This window comes from Sceloporus undulatus, chromosome 1 (genome assembly GCF_019175285.1).
Source record: "Sceloporus undulatus isolate JIND9_A2432 ecotype Alabama chromosome 1, SceUnd_v1.1, whole genome shotgun sequence".
NCBI classification, from domain to species: domain Eukaryota; kingdom Metazoa; phylum Chordata; class Lepidosauria; order Squamata; family Phrynosomatidae; genus Sceloporus; species Sceloporus undulatus.
The window spans coordinates 189,376,872-189,390,864 of NC_056522.1; the positions used below are offsets into that span (position 1 = coordinate 189,376,872).

The 13,993-nt window shown below is 38.4% G+C and overlaps 1 protein-coding gene across 1 annotated transcript in view; it reads right to left on the reverse strand.

Annotated features, from left to right (window-relative positions):
- The window catches only part of BMPR2 (bone morphogenetic protein receptor type 2), a 156,888-nt gene that overhangs the window by 11,467 nt on the left and 131,428 nt on the right, over positions 1-13,993 (reverse strand). The window contains exons 7-11 of the mRNA XM_042452629.1: positions 13,419-13,533; positions 11,539-11,699; positions 8,997-9,144; positions 4,267-4,403; positions 1,137-1,309 (exon numbers count right to left, since the gene is read on the reverse strand). Of these exons, the coding sequence (XP_042308563.1) occupies positions 1,137-1,309; positions 4,267-4,403; positions 8,997-9,144; positions 11,539-11,699; positions 13,419-13,533 (734 nt within the window). The remainder of the gene's footprint in view (positions 1-1,136; positions 1,310-4,266; positions 4,404-8,996; positions 9,145-11,538; positions 11,700-13,418; positions 13,534-13,993) is intronic.

A 13,993-nucleotide genomic window follows, 5' to 3' on the forward strand; every position in this document is an offset into this window, starting at 1 on the left:
GGTCAGCTTCCAGCAAATGTTGACCAGAGAATTGGCCTGGAGGACCTAGAGATGGTTGTCTCTCCGGTAGCGTTTTTTTATTTGCAATTTTTCTATTTTCATGGGGGTCCTGTGCCCCTAGCCTCAGTGAATGTCAAGAGTCCACTGTAGTGTGAAATGCAAAATAAGTAGTTACAGCAGCAAGCACAATTATCATGTGAGGTTTTTTTTTTTGTGGGAATGGCTCTATTGCCATGTTACAGGCTTCAGTGTGGGGCTCTAGATTTTGTTTTCTGTCTTCTTCAGGAGGAGGAATGTGCTCACTTTTGTAGCAGCCTTATTAGAGTGTTTTGATCATGGTTATCTCATAAATAAAAGCAACACTTGTATTTCTGCACCCTTTAAAAATAGCTAGTGCTGGTTATTGCTAGTGCTACTTTGTTTTTTTTGTCTGGAAAGACCTGAAATGATCATGTGATGGTGACATCTATTATGTAGTAAACCTGTGACTATCATCCTATGTTTAGATCCTTACCCCTTGTATGATGTGGACAGTAAAACACTTCTCATGCCATTGCCCTTTGAAAACAGATATTTTTCATTAGGATTAAGCAGTCTTCTCTCACATTCCCTGACATTAAAGTCAACTGAAAAAACTTCTGTTGTACAATTTAAAGACTCCTTACGTAAACATTATTTTTGCATGATTTTCAAAATCAGTAGAACAATTTAAACAAAGTTGTACAGTGCCCAGTGATAGACTGCCTTTAACTCCATCACACCAATGTTAGGACATCAAAGGCTTTTATAATATAGCAGCATGTGCTATGGCAGTTCTGCGGCTAAGTACATCACAAAAATATTCAGCAAGGACCGTGACATTTCATTCCACATTCCACACAGCATTCATGACAACTGAATCATCTGGGGAAGCATCACTTTTTCCCAGGTATCAAATTATTGTGACTTCAATGCTCTGAAAATGTGATATCCCTATCATCAAAGCATAACCCTGAGAGAAGGAATTTGGACAGAAAACAAAAACAAAAAACAAGTGTGAAGCCTAATGCATACACAGTAAACTTTAAAAATGGTCATATCACTACACAGGTTTTAGGAAGAGGATGTGAATGAACTCCACACATAGTACTACATACCGTTCATTTTGCATAGCTGTAGACATAGGGTTAACTGTTGGGCTAACAGATTTAATCCTCTCCCAAATCATCATAAGTTCAGCCATCCTCTCTTCAGCGCACTGGGCAGTCAGCCGAGCTTCAGCATCCTGATCCCAACAGTCTTCAATTGTTTCCTTCAGTGATCTCACAGCCTGCAAAGTAAAGTAAAACCATGTTTTCTTCCCCTTTCTTATAACCTCTAATCTTCAATAGGCATGTTAATACCACTTGTTTTGTTTGTCTATTTATTAAAATATTTATATTCCTCCACGTATCTGCAGATTTCAGGGTAAAATACAATAAAATCAAATTAGGACAATTTCAAAAGATAATAATTTTTTAAAAAACTAAAAATATATTACATCATTTATAACTTCAAAGAAGATGAGATTAGATCACTGATTTTTTAAAGTTAAGCACCATGTGTTTTGAAGGTTCAGATATTGTTATTATTAAAGTAAGAAGAACTGTGCTGGATCAGATCAAAAGCCTACCCAGTCCAGTATCTTATTTTCCACAGTGATCAACTAGTTTCCCAACGGAAGGCCACAAGAGGATACAAATGGCACATCTAATTTCTGCTGCTGTGACTAGCAATCAGAAGCATGGTGCCTCTGATCCAGTAAGCAGCACTGAAGTGATATATAGCCATTGTGACTAGCAGCCATGGATAGTCTTGGGATCCATGCATTTGTTTACCCCCTCTTTCAAAGCCATCTAAGCTGCTGGCTACCACCATATCTGGTGGAATTTTTTTCCCCATTTTATCTATGTGCTGTGTCTTTATACTTTCTTGCCTTATACTCGCCGCCCATGTATCTGCCTTTGTCTATCCTGCATCACCAACTATTAATGTTCAGTGATGAACCTGGATTCTATTATGAGAGAGGAAGAAGCATTTTTTTCATTCCACTGTCTCTACACTATGCATAATTTTATATGGTTCTATTCCCTCCCTCCCCATTACTCAGACTTTTTTCCCTAAACTAAATAACTACTAAACTTTCCTCATAGGGGTGTTGCTCTAGCAACATGACAAATTGTGTAGTACCTTTTCTGGACCTTTTTCAACTTCATAATATCTTTCCTGATTCTAATACTTTAAGAGCACAATCCCATATACCCAGGAATTAGCAGCAAGTAAAAGTATATAGCACTGCAGACATAAATGTGCTAGGAAATTTTGACTATAACACTTGGTAATTTTGTCTCTTAACAGGTATGTCCAAAGGAGGGCGACTAAAATGGTGAAGGGTCTGGAAACCATGTCCTATGAGGAATGACTTAGGGAGCTGGGGAGGTTTAGCCTGGAGAAAAGAAGGTTAAGAGGTGATATGATAGCCCTGTTTAAATATTTGAAGAGATGTCATATTGAGGAGGGAGCAAGCTTGTTTTCTGCTGCTCCAGAGAACAAGACCCAGAACAATGGATGCAAGTGCCAGGAAAAGAGATTCCACCTCAACATTAGGAGGAACTTCCTGACAGTAAGGGCTGTTAGACAGTGGAACACACTCCTTCCTCAGAGTGTAGTGGAGTCTCCTTCCTTGGAGGTCTTCAAATGGAGGCTGGATGGCCATCTGTCGGGGATGCTTTGATGTGGATTTCCTGCATGGCAGGGGGTTGTGGTCTCTTCCAACTCTACTATTCTATGATTCTATGTCAACATGATGACAACAAAACAAGTGGTATTAACATGCTTACTGTCTTTTTGACTATAGCTGACCTACTAAATCAAGTGGATTTACCTACCAGTGGACTCAACATTCAACAGTTGATTCAATGGTTGTAGTTGGGACTAACCAACAAGATTCTGGTAAATTTGATTTGAGACAAGTAAGTTTCTCCTCAAAAGCAACTCTGTTAAGGTTCATTTGGTAAGAGTGTGTATAATTGATAAAAATAGTGTGTGGTTTGTTTTAGTAATAAGAAATGTTAAAGTATTCTGCATATGTAATGACTAAAACAACACTTTGGAAGGTTACATTCAAATGATTCAGAAAAAAAAATGCTTACATCTGATTCTTTTTAAAATTCTAATTAAGGAATAGAGCAAACGAAAAAGACTTTAATCAAAGGCCCAAGTGTTAGTAATGTACAGTGTTTTTCACTGTGTTGAACTGACACTATAATGACAACTGCAAAGCAATAAAAAATGACACAACAGAAGGCATGAAACAGTGGTGTCTCTGCTCAGGGTCTCACCCGGTACGGGGAAGTGGGGCTGCCGGAGCAGAACCTCTAGCTGTGGGGCCAAAAGGCCACTCCCCCCACCTTGCTGCCACGGCACATAGAATTGCGCTGAAGCAGCGAGATGGGGATGGGTTCGACCCTCACAACAGCCCCCTGGCCTTCCGGTCTCGCACAACCAAAGCCACATGGGACTTGGAAGGTGTGGAACTTGTGGGTTCCATGCAGCCATGACCGTGCGGGACCTGGAACACAGCTGCCCACCACCCAGGTTGTACTACCCCATTGGGTGACACCCCCCTCTGGGTTGTCACCTGCTACGGTCCACACCACTGCACCCCCCCTAGTGACACCAGTGGTGTGAAAATGGATCATCTGAACTTCTGAAATCCTACTATTGCCAGTCTGGCTATACAGTATGTGTGCATGTGTTGGGGTGTATATCTTATATTCTTCTTTAGAAAATTAATTTTGCCAAATTCCCCCCCTCCCTGGCTTCAATAGAAAACCTGCCTCACTCTCTTGGGTCTATTGTTATCAGAAATACCAAAACTTGCACAGCTGCTAAAATGAAAAATGAATCCCCCATTTGCTGAGTTTTTTTTCCAGCCAACAGAGGGGGCTCATTCACTTATGAACAGAAACATAGGTTAAGACATATTCTTGTCTCCTGCTTAATAGTGGTCAAGCTATGATGACCTTTCAAATAATTACTAAAATTATTTCCAAAATTAATATAACATATATTACTAAAATATTAACTAGTCTTTCTATTTTTCATCCAGTATTTCCAACATTTGAAAATCTCTATAACAACAACCTTTCGATCACTAAACATTGTGCCTCTGTTTACATGTTCTAAAAGTTTACAAATTACAGTCAAATGAAAAGAGGAAAAACACAACCATATTGCTTCTCTCACCAAACTGTTCTCTTTCCAGGCCTCTGGGAATTTTGGTCGTTGCTTTTCCCTTGAAACAAGGACTTGCATATCTTCAAAAGTAGGGTGGTTTCCAACTTCTGTTTGGAAAGCTGTCTGAAATTCTGGCGCTGATTCTCCTGTTTGCACAGAAAGTTATGTAAAAGTACATTACAATGAAGCAAGAAAAACAAGTAAGGCTTTGAAATGCAGGAATGTGTTATTATATTCTCTTGCATCTGTATTAAGATTTTATCTGTTATCCTAGATAGCCAAAGAGGTAGAGCAGATGTGGAGGAAATGCAACTGGTGATATTGTACAGTGTAATCAATTGGCAAGCAAAGCAAGAATATGCCCTTTCCAAGCAAAACTGGCTTGTCGACACTGTTGGCTGACTGGATGTAATAGTTTCCCAGTGGCATACATATACAGCCTCCCTCTGTACTATGGCTATCTTAGAATAAAACATTGGAACAGAATGATCAACATAGGGAGGACTGACTTAGCCAGATGGAGAAATAATGAACTAAAGCTTCATATCATGTACTAACAGATGGCACCTGCCCTCATATTTAGTCCAAAAATAAAGTTGATTACTTTTCAGCCACCCAGCATAAAAGGTAAACATATCCTGGATACGTGGCTTCACTAGGTAAAGAAATGAGATTGTTACAGGTGGGTCTCACAAAAATATCTTACTGTGTGTCACCAATCCTTAACAGGAAGACTCCTGTTTGGGGACCCATTCAGCCTGGAACAGAAACCTTTTAGCACTGTCTGAGGATCAGAGAATAGGGAGAATTCAGGAGACCCAAAGAAAAGAGAGGTATATTTTTGTCTGTTTTTTGTTTGTTTCTCACCATCTTGAAATCTTCTCCCTGCTATACTATGGTAAGCTAGCTGCCACCCCAAGTCTAAGGGTTCTATAGCAAAATTTGGGGAGATTTTGTTTCTCCTTCCACAATTTTTCTCTCTTAACACAGTGTAATAAGCTAGTCACTGAGTGTATATGTGGCTTCAAGTTTCCTTTTGACTTATGGCTACATCATGAATTTCACAGGGTTTTCTTAGGCAAGGGATCCTTAGAAGTGGTTTTGCCAGTTCCTTTCTCGGAAAGATAATCTACAGCACCTAATATTTGTTGGTGGTCTCTCATCCAAGCATTAACCAGGGCTGATGCTGTTTATAGTTTCCAAGAGCAAATGGGATCTGGTGCTTTTAGGATATTCAGGCCCCAGGTTAGTCATTCCAGTGTGCCAGTTTCAGGCCCTGCAGTAGCTGTTGCTGTGTGCCTTTAAGTTGTTTCTGACTTATGGTGAACTTAAGGCGAACTATCATGGGGTTTTCTTGGCAGGTTTCTTCAGAGGGAGTTTGTCATTGCCATTCTCTGAGGCTGAGAGAGAGTGTGTGACTTGCCCAAGGTCACCCAATGGGTTTACATGGCTGAGCAGAGAAATCAAATCCTGGTCTCCAGAGTCACAGTCTGACACTCCACTGCGCCACACTGACTATCAACCTGCAGTAGCTACTTCAGAGCAAAAAAATGTGTTAAATCCAAGCTGAAGTGATTGCACACTGTGATCTGTATGGTGCACATAAAAAGTAAAAAACATTCTTTTCGGGGAAACTGTTTTGCTAAAACTGTCCAGGCTGAGAGCCAACTAAATAAAGATTTTAAGATAGTACCAATGTAAGCAAGAGCAGAAGCCACATGGTAAGTCCATCATGGTGTCTTTAAGGAAGAAAAATGAGAACTCATCTTGAGCATTTGGCAATATAGCCAACCCATCTAGGTTGAACCACCTCCATCATGAGGCCTCAATCATAGCAGGAGACCAGGGCTTCTCTCTCATATGTGGTACTTTTGAGACATACTAACCTTACTGGACAAAGATCATATAAGCAACTATCAGTCATAGTAACAAAACAAAACAACAACAACAAAAAAAAAAACCCAGTCAAGCGGTGACAGTCCTACGGTCAGTATATCTACACATGTAGTGGACTGTTCAGGATACTTTGAAATGCTGGTTTAACAAGGGAGAAAAAGACTCTTCTCTGAAGAGGTTATTATAAGTATGCTGGATAAACAGTTATCCATAAATATACAATTATGAATTAAGTTTTAAAAAATCTAAAATTTATTGTATAAACTGCTAGATATCTTTAAATGTACTGCGATGTACTGGAAATGTTGAAAGGCTAACAAATATTCCACCAATGCATATACACTTGGCTCTCTTAATCCACAGATTCAAACATCCATAGCTTGAAAATATTTTTTTAATATATAAATTCCAAAAAGCAAACCTGTTACAGACTGCCAAAATAAAGCTGCTTCGGGTCTCTTTGGAGGTATGCTATTTAAATGATGCGTGCATCCTGAGAATCCGGAAGCTGCACCAAAGCTGCACTCCAGTGCTTAGGAATAGAGTGTGGCTTTGGCGCGACCTCCAGACTCTTAGGACCCATGCATCATTTAAATAGCATGCCTCCAAAGAGACCCGAAGCAGCTTTATTTTGGCAGTCTGTAACAGGTCACTGATTTGCCATTGCTCCATCAGGACTAGCCTGGAAGAAGGAAGAGACCTCCCTCCAATCCATCTGCCTTGGTCCAGGCCTTAGAGGGAGAGAAGAACCACTGGACCTCATCCCCTTTCCCTCCATCATTCCCTTCTCCTTTTGTTTCGTGTCTTTTAGATTGTAAGCCTGAGGGCAGGGAACTGTCTGATTAAAAATAATATTGTAAGCCGCCCTGAGAGCCATTAGGGCTGAAGGGCGGGATATAAATACCTAAATAAATAAATAAAATTTTTATATAAGGGACACCATTTTACTGTCTTCTGTATTCAATGGGACTTGGGCATCCATGAATTTTGGTATCCACAGGAGGTGTTGGTACCAAACCCCAGAAGATATCAAGGGCCCACTATAACTGCCTTTATAAGAATACCTCAACAGATGAAAGATGAGTTATGATATCTCAATATTGCATAGCTAATCTTCTTTACCAAGTACCTAGTTCATCATAAATTTAAAACGTGTTCCTTATATGATAAAAATAACAGACCTAGATCCTTAATGCTATTAAGGATGAAATGTCTATAGAAAACATGTGCCTAGACCAAGTAACCTCTATGATAAGAAAGCTAATGTGCCCAGACTAGAAATGTCTAAGTGAGGTGGTGCTTCTCCACAAGGACTGCATAAACTGCACAAGGTAATTGTTTTAGTTTATAAACATAAAAAAGAGATAAAACTGCATGATTATGGTCTTGTGTTATAAAAATTCTGAAAGTCCAAAGCCTGAGAGATTCTTAAGAAGTACATTGATGTTAATCTGCCCATCAAACAAAACTGTTCACAGTCTGGAAAGGTTAGGTGACCAGAAAGGTAAGCTCCAGGGAACTCTGGTCAGGATACAGACAACAAACCTTCAGTCCCATAACAGAAAAACAGGGGTGAGTGCAACTATACCTATTTCAACAGGGAGCAGAATATCCTGACCTTGTGACATTCCCTCTATGTCTACCTTCAGGATCCTACAGTGGGTCCCTGATATCTGCTGGAGTTTGGTTCCAGGACCCCTCAAGGATACTAAAATCCATAGATGCTCAAGTTCTATTAGATACAATGGCATAGTAAAATGGGCCCCTTTTTTAAAAATGGCACTATCAATTTGCTTTTTGGAAGGGGGAGGCATATTTTCATGCCTTGGAAGGTAGAATCCATGAATGCAGAATCCATGGAGAAGGAAGGCCGACTGTACAAGCTGTCAGAGATTCAACCAGGCCTTTTCCCTCTCAGTGCATTTTTTTTCTCAGTTAACATGATCAAAATCCCAAAGGTCTCAGAAGACATACAGTTTCTTGTAGCCCACTTAGAAACTGTATTATCATATTAATTTATGACTGATTAAGCATTTTCATATGCTTGGGGTGCCTGTTCTCCTGTATGTGGGAACTACTACTTATTAGGTAGTCCAATTTCAGCATCATACTAGTAGGCACCAGGCTGCCCAAGCATGATACTGGAATGAATGAACTTGGACCTCTATTTTAAATTCACAAGTATGATTTATAAACCAAACTTGGAACGCCTTACCCTCATAAGAAGACATATTCTACCTTATATTCTACAGAATTCTGACATTTTATTTTAAGAGATACAGTATATACCTACAGAAGCTTCTCATTCTCCATGACTTTTTTGGAAACAAATTTCAAATGGTTTGAAAATAATATTTTCTCTTAGTGTGAGTTGTGCTACATGTATAGGACTTCCAGTGTCTCTGGTTTAGCATCACTGGGGTGTAGTGGAAAGCTGGCTATTTTTGTGAGGTCTGGATATACAAGAACTGTTACAACACACAGCCTTCCAAAAAAAAGAAAAAGAAAGAAAGAAAGGAAAAGAAAAAAGCCTTCATGTGGCTATATCCTTGGTATCCATTCAACAGCACTACCAGTAAGCTTGTAAGCTTTTCTTAATACCAAAAGCTTATTGGGTAAGATTAAGTTATTATGTAACCAAGGCTACATATTTCAGCATAAAAAAATCAATCCCAGTCTGCAGCACTAGATGGCACTGGATTCACTATGACAAACAAACAATAACACTGGGCTTTAAGACAGGCTTACAGATCTATATTCAACTGCAAAAAACAGCCACCACCAAAACTATCAAAAATACAGCAGATAAAACTGAAGCAGAACTTCAACAGTTTGTGTATTACCTGGGAACAGGTCTGTGCATCTCATAAAAATCTCCCAGTAGATTAGACCTAGTGCATACATATCTACTTGCTTCAGAGCTGATTCACAATCTCTCAGATTCACCGCTCCTTCCAACACTTCAGGAGCCATGTAGCGGATTGTACCAACCTGCAAAAACATGTGGCATTCTTTATACTGGATCAATATTTATCAAATAGCTCCTACCTATTAAACTAATTCAGTAGGAAAACATGTTTTCATTAGGTTTGCTTTCATTTGCAACATGGTATCACCAAGAATATACTGTATAGCCTTTTCCAGGTCCTGCTGCATTACATTTATAGTAACATAATACTGTAGTATAGTGTCCTCATTCTCACTAGATGTTTTTAGTGGCAGAGTGTAATATTCAAACAGTACAGTACTTTTATGAAATAACCAGTGAAATATAAACATAGGAATGCCTGGCTAAAATGTTCAGTATTTCCTTGGCCTCAGAATCAATAGCAAAGCTTCTCTTGTTTCAAACAGGTGCAGGAAGAGTGACAGCTGCATGTATGGCAGATAGCCCTAAAAGAATATATTTATTTATTCATTCATACTGAGTAGATGACGGGAATAGATTATTTATCCTCTTCTTCCTACTCAACAAGAGAGAGAAAATCAGGAGCTCTTTCTCACCTTTTTGAAGATTATAAACTATCTCTTTAATGCATTTTATACTATTCCCTCATTCTCTATGAAAAGATTAGTTGGAAAATCACTATTTTGAGAACTGCCATATTTTAGATTAACATCAAGGAACACATTTTATACTGCACCTTGAAAGTGAAGTCAAATTTATCTGGCAAACATTGAGGCTAACAGGGAATTTCAATTTATCCAGAGTGAAAAAGCAGAAATTAATCCTCTCTCAATTTTACCTTTACAGCTTAAGTTACTGCACCATCTGCCAAGGAGATCTTCATGGCTTTACCACCTCTCAGGTTTAATAGGTAGAGTTATACACTCTACTCTATACATCTGTGGAAGCAGACTTAAGTCTGTGAAAGCTTATGCTACCAATTTATTTCTTTCTCTTAGTCTCAAAGGTGCTATATACAAGATCCATCCATCCATTCTTCAATACAAGGTCCACTGGACTATAAACTAAGGCTGATCTATGCACTATGTCCTTCTGGTGTGGGAATTAAATCATCTGGAAGCAGACTGTATCATACTGGTGCATTCAAAGGGCTGCCTACACAAGGGGAAAAACTTGCATTCACCTCTAATTTGGTGCAATCACTTCAGATGATGTATGACCAATTCTACACCAAAACTGCTTTTTTTAGTCTTTAATTCTACTAAGAAAACTCGCAGGTTACACTGGAGCGTCCAGGAAATTCCAGTGCTAATATGGTGCTTCTGAAGTGTGGACAGCTGGAACAGGTTGGATGGGGAGTGATCCAGTTGTCCACATGTCAAACATCCACTTGGACAGACTGCTGCTAGCAAGTGTTAGCATTTTCTGTCTCACTCATTGATCAGTGCTGGAAAGCCTCCCTGGGGCTGCTGCCTTGTCTGCCAAGCAGTTCCCTTGCTTTGCATCACTTTGGGGTAGCTCCAAAGCAGAATACGCCAGACTGCACCTGGATTATTCCAGCTGGTGTAGACAAGCCCACACACAGATGCAGGATTGATCTATAGAGGTCTCTTAAGAATACCTGCAGATGAAAACTTGGATTTGATGCCACATTATATAGAGGAAGATCTAGTATATTTAGAAACAGTGTAATCTCTGCTATAATGGAAAAGAGAGGAAAGCTTCCTTCCTTTCACAGCAGAGTTTATTAGTAGCCAGATCATCATGAGGTTGGCAAGGGAGGCAGACACACCCAAAGAGACCTAATGTCAACTGATTAAGACTATACAAGGCCACTGTGCCAGATATGAAGAACTCAATGTATTTCATGCTTGGCCTTCCTCCTTCATATTTTCAAGCAACAACCAAGAAATGATAAAACCATGTCTGTGAACATTTTAACAACAACAACAACAACAACAACAACAACAATAATAATAATAATAATATTTATTTGTATACCGCCCTCTGGCAAACCAATCCGGGCGGTTAACAACAGTAAAATATAAAATATGACAATTAAAAACACTTTATCCCTCCCCCCCTTAAGACAATATTAAACAGTATAACATATTAAAAACACAATGTCAATGCATAAAAACAACAATTAAAAACTAAAAACCCTGATATCCCTCTGTTGATCCTCGACCATCACTAAGATGGGGCCACGGGAGGAATGAAGGAATCAGGAACCTGGGCCGGGATGTCTGACGTGCTTCTAAGTGCTGCTCCTTTTATTTAGGCAAGGGAATACTTACTGCCTTGAGAATAAGCCCATCAGGCTATGGATTTCCAATTATTTATTCTCAAAGAAGATAAGCAGTTATTACATTCACCCTGTCTCTTTTTCAGGTTTCTGAAGGTATTTCTGTATATGTTTTCTTCCACTTTGCATTATTTAACCACATCCTTTCTTTGGATTCTCATTTTATACTCACCTCACTAATTGCAGCATTGTCCTCCTCACCTGGGCGCACTAGTCTATTTCCTGTTAGCTTCATGGAGAGACCAAAATCACTGATGACACACGTTCCATCATTTTTCACCAATACATTGCGGCTGTTCAAATCGCGATGGGAGATGGCAGGTTTATAGTGATCTGTTTGAATACATGAATATATTGTTTTAGGATTTCTAATTGTTCCTTTCCATATATTATGAAATAAAACATAGGCATTTCAGCAAAGACATTCTTCACTTGGACCTATGGGTATATTTTCTTGCTATAGTACCTGAATGCTCAAGATAACTTTTTAAAAAGGAGAAAACAATACAAATTTCCCCATCAGCAAATCCATAGAGATCTTTTATTCTCCGTAAAACTGAAGGCACAGTCCTCGTGCCAACTGAGATCTTTTGTTATTTGTTTGTATTTACAGCACAGGTGGGCAGCTTGTAGCCCTAAAGATGTTGTTTAACTGCAACTCTCATCAGTCATAGCAATCCTAGCTAATGGTGAGGGATGATGGGAGTTGTAGTCCAACAATATCTAGAGGGTCACAGGTTATCCACCCATTCTTTATAGGACATGTATGTAAATATACACCTCTTCTAACTTTTTAAAATAAGGTGTTTAAAAAGTCCCCTGCAGCACAACATCCTCAAACATTTAATTCATCTGGTTAATTATAGGTCTAAAATCAGTGCTGCACTAGTTATTTCTATCTGGATAATGTACAAAACATACATGAACACATATACTCATACATACAGAAGCAAGAATGTATGTTTCAAGGAGGGCTGTATGCACTGAAAGCAGAACTAAGGCAAGTTAAAGTCTTCATCATATGGAGCAGTTTTAATCTGAATACTGTCTCTAATAGCCAAATAACTATGGGGATTCAACTGTTCTGTTGAACTTAAGAAGGTTACCTCGTGCTCCTTTTTTCTATAATGTAGAAAGTTCATATAGTGGATATTCTCATTCACTGATACATGATTAAGTTGTAATGGTTTTCCTGACAACAGGCATAGCCTTCAATTACTACTCTTATGTTGTTGTTGTTGTAAGACTGACGAAAACTGTTTTTGAAAATGTGACAACATGGGAAATATAAAAATGAATGGTCCATACTATCCCCCCACCCCGACTCAAGAAAGTCAAGTCATTACTCTGCATACATTTATTCAGAAAATGCTCAATATCTGGCACACAAATACTGTGGAGTTCTGTTGCTGCATTTCTTATTTATATTTCTGTTATATTTCTATTTAAAACTTTTTCTAATAGCATTTCATAGAGCTGCAGTGTGATAACACATTACTGAAGAGAGTTTTGAATATATGAATTTTGATTTCCCCCCTAATTTCTATTATCAGTTTTTCATGTTATGTACTTCTTTTCCATTCATACATAGTTTTCTTAGCAGCATGTACAGTGTGCCCGCATCATACACAGGTGCATTATATGTGGCTTTCAACATACGCTGAAAATCGTACTGGAAGAAGTAATGGTGTGCACACTTGTGGTGCGCATGCGCGCCATGAGCACAAGCCCCATTACTTCTAATGGGGCTCAAGCATACATGGAATTTCTTTTACGTGGGGGAGTCCGGAACGGATCTCCTGCGTAAGAGAAGGGACCACTGTATGTATAAGAGCATACCCAAACCAAAATCAGATATATAATAATAGTTATATTTTAAAGGATAACTCTAAATAAATTTACACAAAGATCAAGCAACATAAAAATGGATCCAATTTACTTCTGTTGACAGAAATATTGGCATCATCTTAAATATCTAAACATCATATGACTCTGGAACCTAAAATGCAACCCAAAATTATCTTCATGAAAAATTGCGCCTCCTAACGTTACCTCCTCGTGGTAATTCTGTATGAAGATACGCTAGGCCTCTAGTTATAGAGTGTGCCAAACGACAGGAATTCACCCAGTCACTAGCATGAAGACTCAAATATCTGCACAAAGAACCCTGGAAAGAGAATATGCAGAGTTCATTAGCTAAATTAATCTATTATAGAGAGGATTTATTCAAACTACGTATGCTCTTTTGTCCCAGTGATTGCAGGGATACAGTTCTTCGAGACCAGAGCTTGGAAATGTCAGTTACCACTAGTGTATTAACATTCAATCATTAAATAATTTTTAGAAGAAATGTGTTAATGTTAAAAACGTTAAGATAAATTGATAAAAGCAATTCATTACATTAATAATTAAGAAATTATTAATATTTAAATCATGAAATTTTAAAACATTATTTAAAATTATCCATATAGTCACCTCCCACTTATCTGCATTAATATATCTTTCTGTGTTTTTAACTGTACTGTTTTAAATCTTGTAAGCTGCTCTGAGTCCCAGTTTAGGGGAAAGGACAGGAAAATAATAATAATAATAATAATAATAATAATAATAATAATAATAATAATAAT